We start from the raw sequence: 21,016 nt of genomic DNA, 5'->3' as shown, positions 1-21,016 counted from the left end.
CGTCGAAAGCTACACTGACAGCCAAACGCTCGGTTTCCCTCCGTTCATTTACCAAGACATCGTCAGTGTCGTTGGAGGGTTAGGTTGCTGCCATCCCGTCCTTTCCCACGCTGGATGCGCTCCGTCTTCGTACGCAAAGGGACTTGCTCGAGCCTTGCATCCACCCTAGTATTAGCACCACGACCTTGGACAACGTCTTGGACCACCGCCACCACCACCACCACCACCACCACCACTACAGCCCTTACCGCCCCCCAGCTCCTTAGACGCCAGCACGACCTCTTCTCGTTCGAACAACGCGGCTGCTCCCGCACTCCTCTGACCGCTCCTCTTATAGACATAATCCATAAGACCACGCGGCGGTCCGTCTTTGCCCAGACCCGCCGTCTATTTTCCTCCTCGCCTGTCGCCGCGCTTAACCCACCGCCGACTGCGCAACGAGAACAACCCTCAACACAAGATACCACGATCGAGACTGCGAACATGAACGGCAATAACACATCGCCGCGCATCAAGCGCAAGGCTCCACAAAGCCCCGAGGGCTTGCGACCGCACAAGCAACATCGCGCCCTGAACGGAAAGCTGTCTGCTGGCGATAATACCCCCGAGGTCGAGCTCGAACACAATGCTCTCGTTGAGGAGGAAGAGTCTGATTTCGAGGACGCCGCGAGGCTGAACAGCATGTTTCCCATCACCCAGGAGCCCGAAGCCTGGCAGAAGACGATTGAGAACGTCGTCAGCAACGTCGTCTCTATTCGTTTCTGCCAGACGTGCTCTTTCGACACGGAGGCAGCGTTGACGAGCGAAGCGACTGGCTTCGTGGTGGACGCACAGAAGGGGTATGTCACGCTGGGCGCCAATGCAGATGTAAGGGAGACAGCGTGCTGACATCGCTGTGTTACAGATACATCTTGACGAACCGACACGTCGTTGGATCTGGACCGTTTTGGGGATACGTCGTTTTCGACAACCACGAAGAGGTCGATGCTTACCCCGTCTACCGCGACCCTGTTCACGACTTTGGTATTCTGAGATTCGACCCGAAGGCCGTCAAGTACATGAAGTTGAACGCGCTGGTGCTTCGTCCAGACCTCGCGAAGGGTAGGCAGACACCTTGATGGTCAAAGTGCTTGAGTGGATCCGCTAACGCCTTGACAGTGGGTGTCGAGATCAGAGTCGTTGGTAACGATGCTGGTGAAAAGCTCAGTATCTTGTCCGGATTCATCAGCCGTCTCGACCGAAATGCGCCAGAGTACGGAGACGGATATAGCGACTTCAACACGTGCTACTACCAGGCCAATGCTGCCGCAAGTGGCGGTAGTTCTGGCAGTCCGGTCGTGAACATCGACGGCTTTGCTGTTGCGTTGCAAGCCGGTGGACGATCCGACGGGGCCTCGACGGACTACTTCCTGCCTCTCGACCGACCACTACGAGCTCTTGAATGCATTCGCCAGGGCAAACCCGTTACAAGAGGCGACATCCAGTGTCAATTTCTCCTCAAGCCCTTCGACGAGTGCAGACGCCTCGGTCTGACGCCAGAGGAGGAGGCCGCGGCTCGGCAAGCTTTTCCCAAGGACAACAACATGCTTGTTGCCGAAATCATTCTTCCTAAGGGCCAGTCTGACCAAAAGATCGAGGAGGGTGACATTCTCATCAAGGTGAACGGCGAGCGCGTGGGACAGTTCATCCGTTTGGATGACTTGCTGGACTCGAACGTCGGCAAGACCATTCGCCTCCAGCTGCAGAGGGGTGGCGAGGATATTGAGGTCGATGTCGATGTTGGTGATCTGCACGAGATCACTCCTGACCGCTTTGTGTCCGTCGCCGGTGCCAGTTTCCACAGCTTGTCTTACCAGCAGGCCCGTCTGTACGGCGTTGCATGCCAAGGCGTCTTCGTTTGTGAGGCCACGGGCTCTTTCAGATTCGACAGCGCGGACAATGGCTGGTTGATCCAGACCGTGGACCACAAGAAGACGCCTGATTTGGAGACCTTCATCGAGGTGATGAAGACGATCCCCGACAAGTCTCGCGTGGTTGTCACTTACAAGCACCTGCGTGACCTGCACACCCTGAACACCACAATCATCTACGTCGACCGGCATTGGTCAGCCAAGATGAAGATGGCTGTCAGAAACGACGAGACGGGTTTGTGGGACTTCTCAGACCTTGCTGATCCCCTCCCCCCTAAGCCGCCTGTGGCCCGCTCTGCTTCTTTCATCGAGCTCGAGAATGTGAAGCATAAGGCTATTGCCGACCTGGTGCGAAGCTTCGTCCACGTCAACTGCACCATGCCCGTCAAGCTCGACGGCTTCCCCAAGAACCGGAAGTGGGGCATGGGCTTGGTCATTGACGCGGAGAAGGGCCTCGTTGTCATCTCAAGAGCCATTGTGCCCTATGATCTGTGCGACGTGACCATCACAATTGCGGACTCGATCATTGTTGAGGGCAAGGTCGTGTTCCTCCACCCACTTCAAAACTACGCCATTGTGCAGTACGACCCCGCGTTGGTCAATGCTCCCGTTCAAAGTGCGAGACTGAGCACGGTCAACATCACTCAGGGAGCCTCCACCAACTTCATGGGATACAACAGAATTGGCAAGATTGTCCATGCCACGACCACGGTCACCGAAGTCACTGCTGTGGCCATCCCGGCCAACTCTGGAGCGCCCAGATACCGTGCCATCAACGTTGACGCAATCACGGTTGATACGAGTCTCAGCAACCAATGCGGAAGCGGTGTTCTGGTGGCCGACGACGGCACTGTCCAGGCCCTCTGGCTCACGTACCTTGGTGAGCGTTCGGCCTGCAGCAACCGGGATGAGGAGTACCACCTCGGCCTGGCGACGCCCACTCTGTTGCCTGTCGTCTCCCAGATCCAGCAGGGCATTGTCCCCAAGTTGCGGATGTTGTCCGTTGAGTTCAGAGCCATCGCTATGGCCCAGGCTAGGGTCATGGGCGTCTCGGACGAGTGGATCCGCAAGGTCACCGAGGCCAACAAGACACATCACCAGCTGTTCATGGTCAGCAAGCGCACCTTCGAGCGCGGTGAGCAGTCGGGCGCTCTCCTCGAGGGCGACATCCTGCTCACTCTCAACGGCAAGGTCATCACCAAGGTTTCCGAGCTGGACATCATGTACTCTCATGAGTCTCTTGACGCCGTCATCGTCCGCGACTGCGAAGAGATCCACATCAAGGCTCACACTGTCGCCGCCGACGACGTTGAGACTGACCATGCCATCTCTTTCTGCGGAGCCATTCTGCATCGACCTCACCATGCCGTCAGGCAGCAGATTAGCAAGCTGCACAGCGAAGTGTACGTCTCGGCCCGTACCCGTGGTTCGCCGTCATACCAGTATGGCTTGGCGCCCACCAACTTCATCACCCACGTCAACGGCAAGCCGACGCCCGATCTGGAGACCTTCCTCGCTACTGTTCACGGAATTCCGGACAACACCTGTAAGTTGCTATGCCGCATTTTACCCTACGCATACACTAACCATCATACTCAGATTTCCGATTGAAGGCCGTCACATTCGACAGCGTCCCGTGGGTCATCACCATGAAGAAGAACGAGCACTACTTCCCGACGATGGAGTGGATCAAGGATCCCGCCGAACCATGTGGCTGGAGGAGAAAGACGTATGAGGGTGGCAAGGTATTTGAGGGTGAGGGCCCCGACGGTGTGCCCCCCGTTTCCGAGGACACTGAGATGGTGGAGGAGCCTGCCATCTAAGCCTCAGAGCACTGGAAACGAAATACGACACAACGTTCACGACCAAGAAAGACAGTCGGACTCGATGAGACGGCACCACGTACCCTTGGCCTGGCAAGCCTTTTTCATGCCGGGCAATCTTTAATGACAACATCACCATTTGGGGAATTCCAGGACAGGACAAGGTGTAAAGGCTGAGGGATTCAAGGGCATGGGCAGGCGAGCGCACGGCCGTGAGGACAGCACCTTCACTGGATGTTCTGTATCATATGTAAAAAAACAAGAGAGCCATAGAGGCGCGTCACTTTTAAGAGGGGGGGGGGGGACTTGGGCCCCTCCGTCTTCCAGATTTTTCTTCTCCTCTTTCCTTCTCATTCTCTCTGTTGAATACCCGTTGGGCTTCGAAAGGAAGTCGGCTTGCTGCTCCTGACTCAAATTGTTTGCTTTCTGGGATGCGTGATATGTGCTCCCTTCTCAGTGGGACCGAATGTAGCAAACAAAGCAGACGACATACGAATGAATTCCACGCCATGCCTAGACCATACTGAAGAAAAAGAAGAAGAAACCGCATGCCCTACACCACCCACCCCCGACGGATGCTGTCTCCTGAAACCAAACGGCCCACAACCTCTGGCCTATGTGGTATCAACTTTCACCTCTTTAGAGCTGCAAATCTCCTCTCCAGCTCGGTGATGTCTGGCACACTGCCTCCCGGCCCCTTGATACTGGGCTTCTTCTGCGACGCCGCCGCGTCCATCTTCTTGTTCGGCTTCAGTTCCAGCGAGTTCAGCGTCACCTTGGGATGGATATTATCCGTCGTCATCCTCGGCGGCGTCACGGTCAGCGGACTGCTGGGACCCCCAATCGTCCTCGGCGGCGTCGCCTTGCTTAGCTCCTCCTGCTCCTGAGCCAGCTTGGCGCTGTTGCCCAACGGGCCTTCGGGTATCCTTACACCGATGCCGCCGCTCGGACTGTCTTCGTCGTCGTCGTCGTCGGCCAGCAGGTCTGGCGGTTCGTCGGCGCGTAGTCGCTTCGGCCAGTCGACGTTGTACGCCTTGGCGATCTCCTCCAGATACCCTTGCACGAGCTCCTCTCTCGGCGGCGTCACGCTCAGCTTCTTGACGACCTTTTCCGAGACCTTGCCGTCGGCGTTGTCCATCGCCGACATGACGAACTCCTTGCCGTACTTCTCGGCCAATAGCGTCCGTACCACCTGGAGTTCCTTGATCTCTGTCTTGGGCGCCGCGTAGATGATGCTCTTGACGGCCTCCTCCAGGCCCGGGTCGCATGTCGACCCCTCGAGGAGCCCCACGCGCGCGATGAGCAGCTCGCAGTACAGCTCCAGTATCTCGTGCAGCTCGGTCGTGATGTCGGACCGGATGATGTTCTCGACACGGATGCGCGCCGAGTCGATCTTGCCCACCTCGAGGAGCTGCGCCATGGCGCGCCGTTGTGTCTTGGACATGGATTCGTCGCGATGCTGCACCATGCGCAGTCGCGCGATTGCCAGCTTGAGCTGGACCTTGAGCTTCGTCTATCGGGGCCATGGTTAGCAAGAAGGCCATGTCGTCATCACGATTAATAGCGGGGCAGCGTGTAGGGGCGGGCGTGCGACTCACGGCGATTGACGGTGGAGGTGCCATTTCGTTGCGCTTTTTGTCGATTAGGTATGAAGGGAGATGTCGAGAGTGTATGGCTTAAATGGAACGCGCCACCGTCGTCAAGTACAGGTAAGGTAGGTAATGAATGGGACGCAAGGCAACTGGATCGAAGCAGGGCAGTGGACAAGTACGGAAGGGGTCCTGTCTGCCTTATCTAATCCCTACAGGTTGGTGGGATGGCTGGAGCTTGCGCCTCATTGCGGGGTATTTCGATGCCCAAGACACAATGGTGGGATGGATGGCAGGCAGTGAGTGAGTGGGTGATCAACAGCGGATGCGGTACGTACATCTCGATCCAAGTAGGTTCAAACAATACCTAGATAGGTACCAACATATCCACGAATTGCGGATCGGATTCTCAGAAGATTGACTGTTCAACCACTAAGCACGAAAGAGTGATTGCAGTTTCAATTAGTGACGAATTGGCTCTTTGACAGCATCCCCTCAGACTACCCCGCCAGTGCTCAATGTCGCACTTCGAGCACCCGGTCCTTCCTGGCTTCACATCTAGCTGTGGGGGCTCGATTTGGACCACCATCATAAGCTACTGCCTGTGTCTTTTGGTCTGTTGCTATCATGATAATTACCTAGTTGAACACTCTGTCCATAGACGCCGCCTTACAAAGGCATGAAGAGACGAACCAATAAACGCCAAAGCCATTTGCCCATCCGTAGCCCGTGGGTATCTTTACATTGTTGCAATAGAAGAACGAAGACGAGCAAACTGTTGCAGTTGATAGCCAGACACGCCGGCCCTGGATATCCGCCCCGAAAAAAGAGAATCAGAACTGGAAATAGTCGTTAGCAATAGACACACGGCCCAAACACGGGAGCTACACACGATGTTGAGAGCAGTATGCTGCGGCAGTCTCGAGCCGTTGAGCATGGCTCGGGTCTTCTTGGGGCGCTGCTGAAGGCGTCTGAAGGCCTCCTGGACATGGCGAGGCTCAATGGGGCTTCTGCCCTCGCTGGGCGGGTCGAACAGACCAGTCGCTACCTTGCGCTTCTTCGAGCCCGCATTCTCGCCGCCGCTCTGTGCTTTGAACAGATCCTCTTGCTCCTTAACCTTGAGTGCGTGCTCGGTGAGAGTCTGCACCATCTCAAACGTCAAGAAGCCCAGGATGTCGACGATATCATCGGAAGGCTTACTGTCAGTGACAATGCCAAAGCCAGCCCACTCGCGGAATCGCTTGCCCTTGCGGTAAGTGAAAGAGGCTTGGCGATACTCGGACCAGGTTACGTACTCCTCCTTCGTCATGGCCTTGGTGCGCTCATCGGCCTTACGGAGACGCTGAAGGGTAATGAAGTTCATCTCCTCCTCCTCCTCGTCTTCCTCATCGTCGCGTTCGGGAACTTCTTGGCTGTAGAACGACAACGGCTCCCAAGGGAGACCGACCTTGGCTTTCTTGTTCTTCTTAGTAGCATCATCGACTGGGCCACCAGGCACCACGCCACCAACGGGATCTTCACCAGCGCCAAGATCAGCTTCACCACCCTTATCGTCCGAATCTTTAACGTTCTTTCTGACATCCTTCCAGGAGAGGAACGTCCGCAGCCGCGAGACCTTGGCCTGGTCGTGACGAATCTGGAAGATGAGATCGTTGATTGTGATGGCTCGGGCGCCGCGACGGGCTGCAAGCTCAGTACAATTTCGAAGCTAACGATGGGTGAGCATGGATTCGTCATTCGGCGTGTAACAAGCTTACCAGTTCAATGACCTGCTGACGGACGATGTCTTCGATCATGCTCGTGGTCTCAACTGACGGCTCGGCGGTCTCGCCAGAGACATACATCATCTTACACAGGACGTTAGTAAACCGATCGTTCCAGCCGTACGACCGTTTGTCGCCCTTCTCGGGTCTTCGTATGGCGAAATCAGGCTGGCTTTTGAGTTTCGAGGATCCAGAGCGCTTGCCCTTCGCCTGCTGGTGCACTTCACCAATTCGGATATCGAGGATGGATTGATAGCCAGAGACGACGGTGATGCCTCGAACCTCGTCGAAGGCAGATTGAAACAGTTCCGTGCTCTCGCGCTGTATACGCGCCGCCACGGCCGCCTTTGCTCTGGAAGGTCGTATGTATGTTGACTTCCCCGGGACAATGTCAGGCTCCGTGTCGGTGGCCCCGTCAGCCAATGGCTCTGTGCATTGTTCGAAGATTCCGAGACTGGTTTCGAGGCTTCCAATAAGATCCTTCATGTGACACCCGGCACTATCTTGGTCATAGTGAGACCTCCATTTTAGGAAGGCTTGGAGCTCACGGTCCTCCATGGCCACGGTCATTTTATCCGTTCGAAGACTCGATGGCGATTGGTATGGGTCTTGAAGCCTGCCGTTGGAACTTATGAATATGTTTGACCCTGGGCGTTGTCTAGCGGACGATGTTGGTTGGGGGTGGGACCCATTCAGCAGCTGAGGCAGGTACAGCCCTGGCGATTGCCTTCCATGAAGGCCGAGTCGATGGACTGACGACTAAGCAGGATTTTTTTTTTGATGTGCGCTTTGCAGCTGCGTTCTCATGTGGAAAGAACAGGGAGAATCTTCCAGGATAGGTAGGCCTTCTTTCAAGTTGTGTGCAGCCATTGTGGTTGCTGTTGCCATCGTTCATTCAATGCCAGCATTCATAGGCACAGGCGTAGAATGTCTTATGAGTTCCAAGAAATGTGGTGGTTCTGACGAGAAGTGTGTGTTGCAACACAATGATGACATAAAGAAATGTTGATGAACCCATCCTCACTCACCTGACTGATCTCCTGGCGGTACTTGTACGCCTTGTCATCTTTGGAAGCCATCTTCGCTGACGCCCTGGAGTAGCAACACCTAAAGATAAGAGGAAACTTTCTGAGGGGTTGAAGACTTTTGATGGTCTTGAGTTGTTGAACGCGAGGTGGGAGCCAATGTAAGCAAGTAAGAGATGGGTGTGGATGCTGCAAGTGACCCAAAGACTGCTTCAGAAGCGATGATCGATTTGCTAGAAGTTAGGCGGAAATTCCACAGCCGAGTCGGAGCCCTCAGCAGATATAGTACTTTTTCTTCAAGATATTGAATTAGAACGTTCGCAATAGAAAAAGTAGGCTGGTGATACAACAAAGCTGTGAGGTGGACAACTAAGGTGGATGAAGGGCTGGGAATGGAGACAATAGGATCCAAGTGGTGTTGGCTGTGATCCAGCAGTTCAGCAAGAGAGAGCGCACAGGCCAGTTTCTTGGACCCATAGCTACCTAGCGTCGATTTCTGGTGCCGGATTCTCCATTTATCCGAGATCCGTCACTTGCGCACTGATCTCGATGTCCCTCAATCTTGATGAGGCTTACCTAATTCAAAAGCATTGTTTGGTGTCCTCGCCATCCTGGTCACTTTTCTCCCGGCACCGATCCATAATATGCCTTACCATGGTTTGCAGGCGGTGCCGCATCCCCAAAGGACCGTCTTGGTTTCAACCTCGTTATCTTACGGCATCTAAGAATGACGAAACTTTCACCGCACTCGTCACTGATTATGATCAGATGGCTGGCTTGATACCAGTTGCTCTGACGATCTTAAGATTCATACTGCGCTTGCCAAGCTTCCCACTGCGCCTCCTGCTATGTCTCGGCCCAAATTCTATGGAAACCGGATTAAGAATGCTGCCACCGACAGGCGACCAGCGACCTGCCCCGACCCTCGAGTCTCTGAGGAAGAGTACTTACAGCGGCATCTATCATCTTGTCTGTTAGGAGCTGTGGAACAAAGTGAAGAGGTTGGCGGATGGGATGAACGGGTGGCTACGTTCATCTCCGTCCCTATTTTCTACTGGCAACATGAGCATTCTATTTAATGTGAAGTTTCAATCTCTTTTTGGAACCATCAGATGAGAACCTCGGATTGAGGCGAGGGCCGGTAGTCGTCGGCCGGCCGGGCCCTTCCAACCCGAAGACCCACCAATCCGGGACGCAGTAAGAGAGTAGGTCGTTTAGTCCTGCTCAGTTCTTCCCCCTGTCTTTGCTGCGGCCATCGCAACCATCCAGTTTTAGTCGTTGTCGTCGAGGTACATGAACTGTCAACCGTAGGCTCTGCGCCTCCAGATAGCCGTTTGAGCGTATTCACCACCTACACGAAGTTCAAGAGATGCCAGTTGGGGACTTCGCCGGGGTCCTTCGCCCAAATAGTAAACATCTGGCCGTTGGTAGTGAATTTCCTGGTATAGGCGTCGGAGAAAGCGTTTCGAAAGTCTCGATCCTTGAGCATTTCGCAAGAGTTGACATCAATGAATGGCGACTCGCTGTCAAGCCCTCCAACGTAGATCACTGGGAGCCAATGGAACCATACGGTTATGCCTCGACATATGAGCATGTCCTCGAGCCTTGCCGAAGCATCCGAGCCAAACATTAAACCAGCCAGAGGCATTATGTTATCCCAAGGCACTGGATTCATTGCAGCCCCAGTATTGGATGAGATGGCACATTTCTAGAAGGTCATTGCCAGTATCAATGCAGGAACCCCACCCCGTCTCACTCGATGACCTGGGAGTGCCGATTTTAAGTACAATCACAGTCTGATCTGAACGGGTTGCATACCTTGTCACTTGAGGATGAACCTCGCAGTATTTGTGTGGTTACGGGCATACTTGGACCAGGATCTCGTGATACTGCACATCAATCGGTGTACATGGACATCCTAGGCTGGAGTAGACAGAGAATAACGAAGGGCAGCAACGATTTGAGAGGGAGGAATGTAACGCAGAGTATGGTGTACATGCCAAACCAAAATGTCCTTCGTGGAGAGAACATTATTCACTTATTCACGCAACCTTGCAAATGCCACGCAGGGTGTGCTGAAAATCTAGCCACGTTCATGGTCTAGTGTCCTTGTCGGGATCGCGGAGACCGTTGCCGATCTTGATACCGCGCTCGATGTCAACGCCAAGAATCAGATATCACCACGTGGCCGTACTTAGATGCTCGTCAATTGTGGCCTCTTCTTGTTGCCATTGTTTCGTCAACCCCCAGCTCTGATGAACATCACGCATAAGTGAGAGCCACTGCGGCAAGTCTTCGAGGTAGCCTGCGTAGGCCATAATCTGAACACTTCGCTATCCGAAGGAGGACTGTGAGTTGGAAACAAACATAGGACTATAATTAGAAGGCTAAGGCTTGGATGGTTGTTGTTGGTATCAGAAGCAAGACGCTTTGGTGAGGTGTCACGAGCTCAAACTAATTCAGCTGTTTTACGGAGGTATCAGAACCATGAATGGAAGTTTTGGAAGCGTCAAGGTCGTGGGATAAGATTAGTCATATCCTATCGAGCGCAAGCGATCAATTCACTGTTCCTATCTTCCATCTGACCTCCCCTATTCTGCAATTCTAACGCCAGGCCTCACAAATCACACCGTAGGACGACCACTGGTTCTACTGCATCTAAGCTGCGTTGCCACAGAGTGGCAAACGGCACTGCCATGTCAAATTGAAGCTGAAGGACTGATAATGACCCAAGAAATAAATAGATAATGTTGCTAAACTACCCTTTGCCGCAATAGCCCGATGAAAATTCGGAAACCACCGAGGGTGAAATGCAGAAGAGTTACGTGACTGCTGATCCCGGTCCTATGATGATTTTGAAGCTAGCGGTGTCTCTATGATGCTTGAGCTCCAGCTTCGAAAACATTGATAACACCATCGCCGTTGAGGTCATCGGGGTCTCCAGGAGCCGCAGGGGTCCCGTTGGGATTGTTCCTGTCAAATGTTTCTTGGAGTTGTTGGATAAGGTTTGAACCGCCGTTGCCTCCCGCTGCCTTGGAACGCTGGTTCTTATTGACTGGACGATTGCCTTGATCTTCCTTGGCCTGACGTTCGACGAGAACATAGCCGCCACCATCACCGCCAGGTGTGTTTGAGACAACTCTTGCCTGGAGTTTGATGTTCGTGTTTCTGGCATTGAAGCCCCGGGGCTGGGGCATTGCAGTTGCGAAGCTGCTGAGGAAGGCAATTACTGCAAGGGAGATTTTCATTTTGCTGTTGTGGTGGTAACGTTTGTGATACGGTGTGTTATGCTTGCGGTTGGAAACAATGGAGACGAGGAGAGATGGAAAAAGCGTTGCGATCTTACACTATGTGAGACTCGGGAGAAAGAGGTTTCGCTACTACCTGAGCAGTAAAGGACTGAACGGCTCAAGTTTGATGATGGATCGGACTAGGAATAATGTGCGTGATGAGCTGTGCATTTTACTCTGCGAAAACGGCAGGCCGAGGCATGGCTTTAATAGTGCAAGCAATTGACATCAACTTCAAGCAGCCCCACGATGTTCGTGAATTTCGAGTCACGTCGGCATCATAGTTATGCGAGCATACTTGGGTCTTGCCTGTTGACGCATGTTGTATGCTTGCTTTCGAGGAAGTCATGGATTGATCTGGCTAATCGATTAACACCCGTGGCTAGGCTAGCAGATCATGTTTGACACATCGTTGACACGGGTGATGCCATGTGAGCCGTTTAAAATCTCCAGAGAAGCTTTCATGGCAGTCTTTTGACGTATAATTTCATGAAACGAATTATTGAATCGTCCCAGCGTCTGTCACCGTGGCGTGTGTCAGCGTTTCAGACCATGGTCTCTTTCGCTCAGATCTCTGACGCCACCTCAATCATCCCACGTCTGCACCACCGTTTCACTCGAGGAATAAGAGAGGATATATAGTCATCTCTCTTTGAATGAAAACGGAAGGTTGTCTTCGGAGTAAGGGCATTGTTCGAGGGTTGCACAAGGTCCAAGCTGGGAATAGTTTCTAAAATATGCCTTCTGCTAACTGCTACACCAGAGATGTCAGCCGCCAGATCCGAGTTTTCTCTTCGGCTGTTGCAGTACGTTGGATGTATCTTATTATGTAGCTACTATAAAAGACGTGAAGCCAGGTTCCTTACACAGTAGAATCCCCGTCTATACATTCACAGGATGTTTCCAGGCTTGATAAGCCACCCAGGCTTGGAAAATGCCGACCACCAACCCTAACATCCCCAGAATGACTGCAATGATTACTCCCACCAGTGTCGCCAGCATGACATGTCTCGCCTTGCTCCGCTGCTCCAGCCAAATGTCGATGAGACCTCGGGGCCTCGGGTTTTCAAGCTCGTCATAAAGGTCCATGAGTCGGGAGCCCCAGTAATGATAGGAGAGATCTCGTTCATCATTGGAGCGGTATGAGACTGAGCTCAGGCACAGACAGTCGGGGTCGAAGGATGCCTTTGAAACCAGTGATCGAAGTAAGGCACGCGAGTCTTTATCCGGAGGGAAAAGGACTTTCTGGAGGGAATCGAGGGTTTCTAGAGCAAGTTGTCGCGGCAAGATGCATCTTTGATCGTCAGCCTGGTCATTTTTCACTATTTCGGGGGGTCGTACTGTTCAGCACTATTCTTCAAAGCTCTAAGTGACTCCTTGAGGAAAGTAGTATGATGGAAGATTTCGACAGCGCCTCCTGGTGTCGAGGCGCAGGTGATTTCGGAGGTCGTCTGTGCCGTGGAACGACAAGTGGGCCACTTTCTTTAGCCTGACTGCTCTTAAAGATGCTTTAATGTCGGGTAGGGACTCATCGATTTCATTGAGGCTCGGGTGATCCCTTGTCGAAAATACTCCGGAGACAAACTCCCTTGCAGATTGGTCCGTCCGCCAGATGCTGGACTCCGTTCCCAGCGGGAGCAGGTCGTCTGTCAGCCCCTCAGACGAACAGCTAATCATCATCATGGCCCTCATAGCTAGATTGAAGGCCCTCTGTTTATCTCCAGGCGGGGTCTCTTCAAAATTTTCTCGACTTGAGAAGTACTTCGTTGTCAACTCGCTTCTCTGCATATCGGGGATTGACCTGATCAAGTTGATGATGGCAAATAAATCATCATGACATCTCAAAGCCTTGATCTCTTCAGGCGGGAAGGCATCGGAAATGTATGAGGCCGTCATCTCCCTGTAGTATTGAAAGTAAGGTCCGAACTTTGTCAAGTCGGGACGCAAATGTGTCGTAACCACGCCATATTGACTCGTCGTGCCATTGGAACGCGGTTTCCAACCCCATAGAGCCTCTCCCAGCTGCTGCAACTGGGCGTTCGTGACAGATTCCAAAGGAAACGTTTCCGTCTCAGACCCGCTCATGCTGGATTGTAACTGTTCAACTGAACCTGTGATTCAACGAGATCCCGAGAAAGAGGGGAACCAGCTCCCCGAAAAAAAGTTGCCAAACCAGAAGAAGGGAGTTCAAACAGCGGCCCAAAATGAAGCCACCCCAACCACCTAGGACAGGCTGAGTACATGCACTCTTGAAGCAGGCTACAGATCAGCCACTCCCATTGAGCAGGTATGTAAGCGTCCCTATCAACAGCTGACTGCAAGATACCAGTGGCGAATCTTGGGCTGACAGCGAGGCAGTGTTTCTCCATGCCAAAAAAAGTGTGTCTTCCCGGCCATCACATACTTGGCCCAGCCCAAACCCAGCCTTAAGAGGGGAACCGCCGCCATGGTCCTAGGCCGTAAGAGGACGAGAGTAGATTTTCCATCTTCTCAACAGCCAGTCGCGTACATTATGACTGATAGCGAACCATTGGTAGCGGCCACTCGCGCCGAAATCTTGAACTGCTTCGACAAGACACCTCAAAAGCCACGCATGCCGAGGCCAATGTCGCACCACCTCACACCAAGTCCGAAATCATTGCAAAGCTTGGGATCTTTCACCGACTCTGGCTATCCTTCCCCCGACGATCCGATTCTTTCTCAGCCCCAAGAGATTCTGAAGGTCAACGTCGGTAAGCCGCTGTTGCCCAAAGGAATTCCGGTCAAACTGGGTGGACGAAGCATGCTCAGGTTCAAGAGACCCCCCGATAAGCCGACGGTCGAACGATTCAACGAGACTCTCGACCGTATACAGCCTTTGCTTGTTGAACGTATCAAACAATATGGCGGACGGACCGGCCCGATAGCGCTGCGCTCGATGGTTCTTGGGACGACCGAGGAAAGTGCCCAAGAGCACATCGTCGTACTTTGCCCTGGCCAAATGCTTGAAGTTGTCGAAAGCTTCTTCGAAAAAAACGTCATTGTCGAGGAGTTGTGCAAGCCGTCAGATCCGGAAGTGCCGACGTTCAAAGTCGTCATCGAGGGCCGAGGACCACGGTTGACGGCTTCGCTGGCAGGCGTGGAAGTCTTTTCTTGCGACAATTTGGGTGGATTGTTGTCTTCAAGAAGCCTCTGTGGACTACATCTGAGGCTTTTGGGCCCCAATTTGACTGTAAAAACGGCGACTTGCGGCGGTGTCATCAAAGTAGTCGGGAGCGACGGTATAAGTACACTGTACGGCTTGACAGCAGGCCACAGCGCCTTTCTTAACGAAGAGAGCTCAGGTTCCTCCAGCAAGATTGCTTCTGACCAGGACGAAAACAAGGATGTCAACTCCGGCCTGTTCTGGTGGCAGTGTATGAGCAACCCGAGCATCGGCAGGGTGCTGGAAAGCAAGAGCAGTAGCTTTGACAACACAAGCCTCGCTCATGACTGGGCTTTGATAGAGTTGAATGGTTTCTATAAACTGAGCGCGAATGCTTTCGGGTCCGTGGGGCCTCTGGGACTCTGTGATGAGCGCCTAATTACCACTCAAGTGGGAAGGTTCCTCCCAGGTTCCTCCCAAGTGGAGGTTGAGACGATTCTGGGGGGTGAAATACCAAAACCTGGTGTTCTTTCGAACACACCGACCAGGATTCTGATGGAATTCGCCGATTCTTTTACCCAGTCGTATGTATTAACGCTAAACGAGGGCGAAGGTATTTTATCCCATGCCATGCGGAGAAATCCTAAACTAACTCTGTGTCAGTTGCTGAGGGGGATTCCGGCGCCTGGGTAGTGGGATCGCCCATCGCGGACGTGTTTGGGCACGTTGTTGCTACAGACATGTTTGGAGATGCCTACGTTTTTCCGTTAGACGAAACTTTTCAGGATATCAAAATGAGCCTTGGTGCGAAATCTGCTCATTTGCCCTCCTTGGACGATTTCACCAGCCCGAAGTTGAACAGGCCTTCTTCGATTGACCCACTCGAAAGCTCTGAGAACAGCAGCAGCGAAATTTCCCCTTTCTCGAGAGACTCCGGCTATGAATCTTTTCCACCAAATAGTCCCATTCAGAAATTGATGAAAGACTGTCATCCCATGATGTCTAGTAGTCAAGGCTAGACATACACCCGATACCAGCTACTATATCAGACGAGACGCTATTCTCGTCGTCATGAGCGTACGACTCGAGTACATGGGATACCTTGATTGCCAATTTCGAAGCACATGCTCCAGTCAGCGGAAAAATTGAGTCGTTGGACCAGTCAACCACGATTGCAACGGCCAACGAATCACATTTAGTTGTATCAGACGACATCTACAGCGCCATAGGTACCGCGTTCGTCGATTCCACATACGGATCGTGTGACCCCAGTCCTGCAACGAATAACTTCAACAAAGTCAAGATGAGCGGATGCTCCTCGCGGATGCTCCTCGCGGATGGCTTTTCTCAACGCGGGATACCTCAAGATTGGCCAAGAAGTGAACACTGAGGAAGATCACATCAGACCAAGCAAGCGGCCGCGGCTGGATGAGGACTCAAGGCCAGCTCAAGTGTTCAAGCGCCGGAAAGCTCACTCACAGATCGACTCCAATGAAAAACCCAAGGCGAAATGAAGTAGGTGGATCGCAATGCTTTGTCTGGTTCATCACCTCCTAGCGAGATCTGGTACATGAACCTGATACCTGCATAGACCCAACGGACCAATCGCCGAAGGAAACATTGAAATGGGTAGCTATCAGAGGACTGTAGGAGCGACTATCAGGGTTAAAGGTTTCAAATAGATATTCGGAGCTTCTCTATGGATGGAGCCGGCCATCTGTGGAGGGTGTATATTGGTTCCTCAACCACCTGCCTGATTTATAGCTTAGGATGAAAGGCGAGTTCTGAATCATCTAATCTATTATCTATTTAACCTGCTGAATTGTTGTGCTGTGTAAACATTGCTGTCTTACTTACCTAGGCAGGTAGAAGAAATGATGTGGATGGGCAAGTCCAGCCGCAAGAAGGAGATTGAAGACGGACCTACCTGGGCCAGGGACAGTCAAGAAGGAAGGGGCGTTTTGCGAGACTGCCTCAACTGCCTCCCTCATGGGTTCCTCATTTTACCAACAGGCGGCATCTGTTTCCCCCCTCCTGCTTCTCTTTCTACTTCGTTCATGTAATTTTTCGCTTTTATAACTCCATCTACGGTCGGTCTTTCCTCTTTTTACCACCTCCCAACTGTAACCGGCATTCACCACCCACTGGAGTTGACTTTTTCTTTCACAACACCTCTTCATCAAGAATTGCGATTATAAAATCAACTCGGATTCACTCACACCCAAGCTTTGCTAGCTGCTACGGGATTGGTAGAAGGTGTGGTTTGCTTTATGAAGGATTGGAATGATCCTTCGTTTGCTGCCTGGTGCAATCCTCTCAGATCCAAATTCTTTCTTCAGCAGCCCCTCTGAGAGTCCACAGTCTTGTTCAGCACTGACATTTTCTTGTCTTCTAGATCTAAGAGCACAGTGCCATTCAGAGGCGTGATGAGAACCCCAATCTCACCTCACCCTAGAGTGGCTAGCAGTCCCTCTGCAGCTCTGACCCACCCTGAGCCAGTTTTGTCAACTGCCAACATGAAAGAAGCAGAGACGGACTTCTTGGGAATGAGACCAACGCATTTCTATCGCCTAAGACAAAGAGAGGTTGAAGGAGAGTTGGAACGTTGCTTCCCTGACACCAAGGATGACGAGAAGCTGCTGGAAATTTACACCAGATGGCTTGTCTTCCAGATTCCTAACCTGGGACACCGTTCCCACAAGGATTCGTCTGTAACTATACGAAGAGGCTGTGACTACTTGAGATCCAGGAACTACACCAAGGGAGTCGTCATCACTATCTTCTCCAGTCACAGGAACCTGTTCCTTAGGGACTTTCCTAAGGACCGCCAGGCCTTCAACTATGCCAGACGAGACATTGAGATCAATTACAAAGGCCCATCCGGCATACGCTCAGTGCCGGGTCCTTCTTTGTCGTCCACGAACAAAGCTTCCTGCTCTTCAACTCTACCCCCGATTCAGTTGCCTCTGAGAATCCTAGTCACCCCAAAACTGGAAGAGACACATCGCGAGTCAGTTGATCAGAGCCCAGCGAATCGACAGATACTGCTGGCTCGTTTGGAGGAGCTCAAGACAACGACCCCGTCTTCCGCCAATACTTCCAACAAAGCGCCAGTCTTATCTTCACCAGAGACTCGGATCCCTCCTGCCAACTATGTTTGCAACCGCTGTGGAATACCAGGTAACTCGACTGAAAGTTGCTCGAAGGATATATCATTGTGCTAACCAGATTGACTGTAACCCAGGTCACTTCGTCAAGGACTGCGATACCATCGGAAACCTCTCGTCCAACAAACAGCCCCCGAAGGGTTATATCTGCCGCATCTGTGGTGCGGCTCGTGCTCATTTCGTTCAAGAGTGTCCTCAGAATGGGGGGAAAGCTTTTGATGGGTCAACAACGGGCAGATGCCGCAGCATGTCGATTTCGAGCGTCAAATTTGGAAGGGGCTCTGGAGACAGTCGGGTCATCTCGCCGCACATCTCTGTTGACTCTTCCAACAACGGCACAACAGGGCGCAAGGTATATCCCAAGGTGGAAAGAGTTCGAAAGACTGAAAACGTCAGTCATGCTGGGCGCCCTAGAATGCCTTCCTTCGACCAAGCTTCGAGCACAGTTGGCGAATACATGAGCGAGGAGCGGGCCAGATACATACAGTCTCATCCTGATGACAGCGCATTTGAGCCGCAAAGCTCCCCCACGCACACTGGAGGCCCCTTGAAGTCCGGAAGCAACTCGAAACCGATCGGACGTCGCCGTCGCCCTGACTTGTACCGGCCTGTCGATTCGTATCGCGCCGACAGCTGTTACCGCCCCGTTGACACTTACCGTCCGGATGAGGGCCGTCGTCCCGAGATCTCGGATCATTATGATGGGCCGCGTCGTAATGAACACCCAGATTGCCGGGATGGACGCCGCTCTACATATGGTGCTGAGGATTCACGCCATTACGAGCCTTCGGATCGCCGGCATAGTTCGAGCCGTCGCGAGACGTCTGCATACCTCAGCGCATCACAACATGCCGGCGGCTCGATCCAACCCAATAGACCTGCGCGTCGTGACCCGATCAACCCCAGAGAGGTCGGCGAAAAGAAAACCGCACGCAAAAAGGAGACAACGATCTGCTCCTTACCAAAGAGAAAGCGCTCGGATGGCAGATTGTCGCCATGGGATAACATCCAACCGCCGCCAAAGAAGCCGCGCCAGCAAGACCCCTGGGCGAGCGGCCTGCCTTGGGACGATATCGATATGTCGCCAAAGAGGCATCAGAGAGAGTCCGCAGGCACTTCGACTGCCAATCAGGTTAGCAATGTCGATCGCAGGCCTGCCCCAAGCTCCACCCCAAATGAAGTTGCGTTAAGCGAGAACGAAGCCATGGTACCAGATGAAGTGGTGGATACCGAACGCCGGGCCCGAATAGAGGCGAACGCTTTTCTGGAGGCGTTCGCCATAGAGTTGGCCGAGCGCTTGGAGTTGAACGGCTCAGCCAACTCAAAGAATGAAAGCGTCAGCGCGTGCGCTCTTTCTCATCTCGCATCGTCTGCCTCCTGCGCTGACTGTTATCACCCTTTGGAAGATTCAGCACCCAGTGGCAACGAGGATGCGACCATGGTCGACGTCCTTGATGAGGGTGCCGAGTCGGCTCGCAACATGAGCTGTGAAAAGGACGAGGACTCATCTGAGCCTCTGAAGCCACTCCAGAGAGAACCGCCGTACGATCCTAGCGTCGTGGGTCTCTTCCAGGATAAGGCTCGCGTATACATCAACACGACCCGGAGAAGAACTGCTGTGGAGATGTATGAAGAGGCTGGAGAAGATCGCACCACCACCAATGAGATATCACATCTTTGAGTCTGATGGCTGTACTTTCAAGTCGGCCTCACTCATCTCGCACCATCGTTGGTTCGATCTTTCATACCTAACTTGCGGCTTTCAAATACTCAAGTGGACTTATTACTTCCTTTGATACACAGCCAGGGTCAAGGCTGTGAATCTTGCTGTCTGTTGAGAGCGTTTGGTTGCTTGGTCGTGCAGTCAGGTGATACCTGTCGCCGCCAACCACCTGTATTTCCGCACAACATCTTCCAACGCTCAACAGTCAGCGGTTCTCTTATTTTTCATTACCATCAAATTGGTTTCCCTGTTTGGGTCCAAATAGCAAGGTTCGGAGGCCTAGGGTTAGTCTGATCTTTGGGATCAGGAGTCATTTGACATTCAGTTGGGTTGGACACAAGGGTATTTTGGACCACAGAGCCAAATGTATTGGCCCTTGAGTATATCGTTGCGTTTATCCTTACCCCTTCCCTTTCATGTATTCAGGATGCTAGAAGGTATCTAGCGGCGTCATCACCCATATCTTTGGCCCAGCATGTCGCTTGGTTCGTCGAGCGCTTGGCCGGGCCCTTGAGCGATGAGACAGACGGACGCAGCTTTTTCGCCTTTTGCAACGGGGAAAAGTAATCCCCGAAATTCTCGTTCTCATTTGAAGCCTAGTAGGGGCTTTCCCAATATCAATAGATGACACATAACCGAAGTCGATTGCGTGCATGTCGCTCGTGACTGAACTCCGGACTCCTGCCCACCCGAACGCCTATGCAGGACACAGAAGGAAGCCCGCCAGTCTCCAACCTTGATTACAATCCACATCAACGACCGTGATGCCCCACGCTCTCTGACGCTCCCCCCTTTTGTGATTTCGAACCTCTCCCCCCAACCCACGTTACTCCAGCTTATCCAAGTGCTCCAGCCTCGTCAGCACGACCTGCTTGCTCGTCTCCTCAATCTCGCCGGCGAGGAATACCTCGTCAAGGATGGCGTAGACCTTGTAAAAGTTGAAGACAAGGTCGAGCTCGCAGACGTTGCCGAAGAAAGCGTCAAGGACCTCGACGAAGAAGTGGATGGCCTCGAGAAATGCCAGCTCGTTGTCGTTGGTATCAACGCAGGCGCAGAAGAAGAGGCCGGCGTAGCGGCGGTAGACGATCTTGTTGTTGCGGAACTCGACGAAGTTGGACTGGTACTTCTGGTCGCGCGGCGCGACGAGGCGGTGCACCTGAGAGAGAGGGGAAGGGGAGTGTCAGTTGCGTGGGCTGGATAGAGCGAACGAGGGAGGATGGAGGCGAAGAATATGCGTACCTCGCCTTTGAGCTTGATCTTCTCATCATCGCTATATGGTGCGTACCACTTCGCAAGACGGGTCTTGCCCCTGGGTCGCGGAATGTCAGTCAACCTCCCCTCCTCCTTTCGTACGTTGGTGTGTGTGTCTCCTCCTATTGAAGAGACTGGAACGGAACATACTGGCGGTTCTGGATCAGAATAAAGGACAGCATTGTTGCGACGTCGGTAGGAATCGCATGTCTTTCCAGATAGATCCCCTTCTCCTTGGTCTGGTGTTGCCCCACGCTTCAGGTTTCGAGATGTGAAGTCGTCGGCTACGGAGCTTCGGTGTTGCTGTGACTGGTACGTACTCACCCACCGTGTGGTTGCTGACTGACTTGT

The 21,016-nt window shown here is 52.8% G+C and overlaps 8 protein-coding genes across 8 annotated transcripts; 2 read left to right on the top strand and 6 right to left on the bottom strand.

The window, feature by feature from the left end:
- Positions 1-114: 114 nt before the first annotated feature.
- CH63R_04703 (Pro-apoptotic serine protease NMA111) lies at positions 115-3,733 on the top strand (the record flags this gene model as incomplete). Its single annotated transcript, XM_018299678.1, has 4 exons — positions 115-839; positions 905-1,101; positions 1,159-3,456; positions 3,510-3,733. The coding sequence occupies 4 exons, from the start codon at positions 115-117 to the stop codon at positions 3,731-3,733; spliced, it is 3,444 nt and encodes a 1,147-aa protein (XP_018160924.1).
- A 631-nt stretch (positions 3,734-4,364) lies between these two features.
- Positions 4,365-5,355, bottom strand: CH63R_04702 (Spt3; the record flags this gene model as incomplete). The annotated part of the gene is made up of 2 exons (XM_018299677.1): positions 4,365-5,246; positions 5,332-5,355. 2 exons carry the CDS (start codon positions 5,353-5,355, stop codon positions 4,365-4,367), a joined length of 906 nt encoding a protein of 301 aa, XP_018160923.1.
- Positions 5,356-6,155: 800 nt separating this feature from the next.
- On the bottom strand, positions 6,156-7,655 carry CH63R_04701 (Spt3; the record flags this gene model as incomplete). Its single annotated transcript, XM_018299676.1, has 3 exons — positions 6,156-6,161; positions 6,215-7,030; positions 7,080-7,655. The coding sequence occupies 3 exons, from the start codon at positions 7,653-7,655 to the stop codon at positions 6,156-6,158; spliced, it is 1,398 nt and encodes a 465-aa protein (XP_018160922.1).
- Positions 7,656-9,218: 1,563 nt separating this feature from the next.
- On the bottom strand, positions 9,219-9,758 carry CH63R_04700 (uncharacterized protein; the record flags this gene model as incomplete). Its single annotated transcript, XM_018299675.1, has 2 exons — positions 9,219-9,408; positions 9,466-9,758. The coding sequence occupies 2 exons, from the start codon at positions 9,756-9,758 to the stop codon at positions 9,219-9,221; spliced, it is 483 nt and encodes a 160-aa protein (XP_018160921.1).
- A 1,225-nt stretch (positions 9,759-10,983) lies between these two features.
- Positions 10,984-11,358, bottom strand: CH63R_04699 (uncharacterized protein; the record flags this gene model as incomplete). The annotated part of the gene is made up of 1 exon (XM_018299674.1): positions 10,984-11,358. One exon carries the CDS (start codon positions 11,356-11,358, stop codon positions 10,984-10,986), a length of 375 nt encoding a protein of 124 aa, XP_018160920.1.
- A 924-nt stretch (positions 11,359-12,282) lies between these two features.
- Positions 12,283-13,485, bottom strand: CH63R_04698 (uncharacterized protein; the record flags this gene model as incomplete). The annotated part of the gene is made up of 2 exons (XM_018299673.1): positions 12,283-12,722; positions 13,068-13,485. 2 exons carry the CDS (start codon positions 13,483-13,485, stop codon positions 12,283-12,285), a joined length of 858 nt encoding a protein of 285 aa, XP_018160919.1.
- Positions 13,486-17,938: 4,453 nt separating this feature from the next.
- CH63R_04697 (uncharacterized protein) lies at positions 17,939-19,372 on the top strand (the record flags this gene model as incomplete). Its single annotated transcript, XM_018299672.1, has 1 exon — positions 17,939-19,372. One exon carries the CDS (start codon positions 17,939-17,941, stop codon positions 19,370-19,372), a length of 1,434 nt encoding a protein of 477 aa, XP_018160918.1.
- Positions 19,373-20,240: 868 nt separating this feature from the next.
- Positions 20,241-20,847, bottom strand: CH63R_04696 (Clathrin adaptor complex small chain; the record flags this gene model as incomplete). Its single annotated transcript, XM_018299671.1, has 3 exons — positions 20,241-20,570; positions 20,654-20,723; positions 20,816-20,847. 3 exons carry the CDS (start codon positions 20,845-20,847, stop codon positions 20,241-20,243), a joined length of 432 nt encoding a protein of 143 aa, XP_018160917.1.
- Between the last annotated feature and the right edge of the window lie 169 nt (positions 20,848-21,016).

The sequence above is a fragment of the Colletotrichum higginsianum genome, chromosome 3 (assembly GCF_001672515.1).
Source record: "Colletotrichum higginsianum IMI 349063 chromosome 3, whole genome shotgun sequence".
Lineage (NCBI taxonomy): Eukaryota > Fungi > Ascomycota > Sordariomycetes > Glomerellales > Glomerellaceae > Colletotrichum > Colletotrichum higginsianum.
Note: the sequence above shows the minus strand (reverse complement) of the source record. Positions and strands in the feature narration are given on the sequence as shown.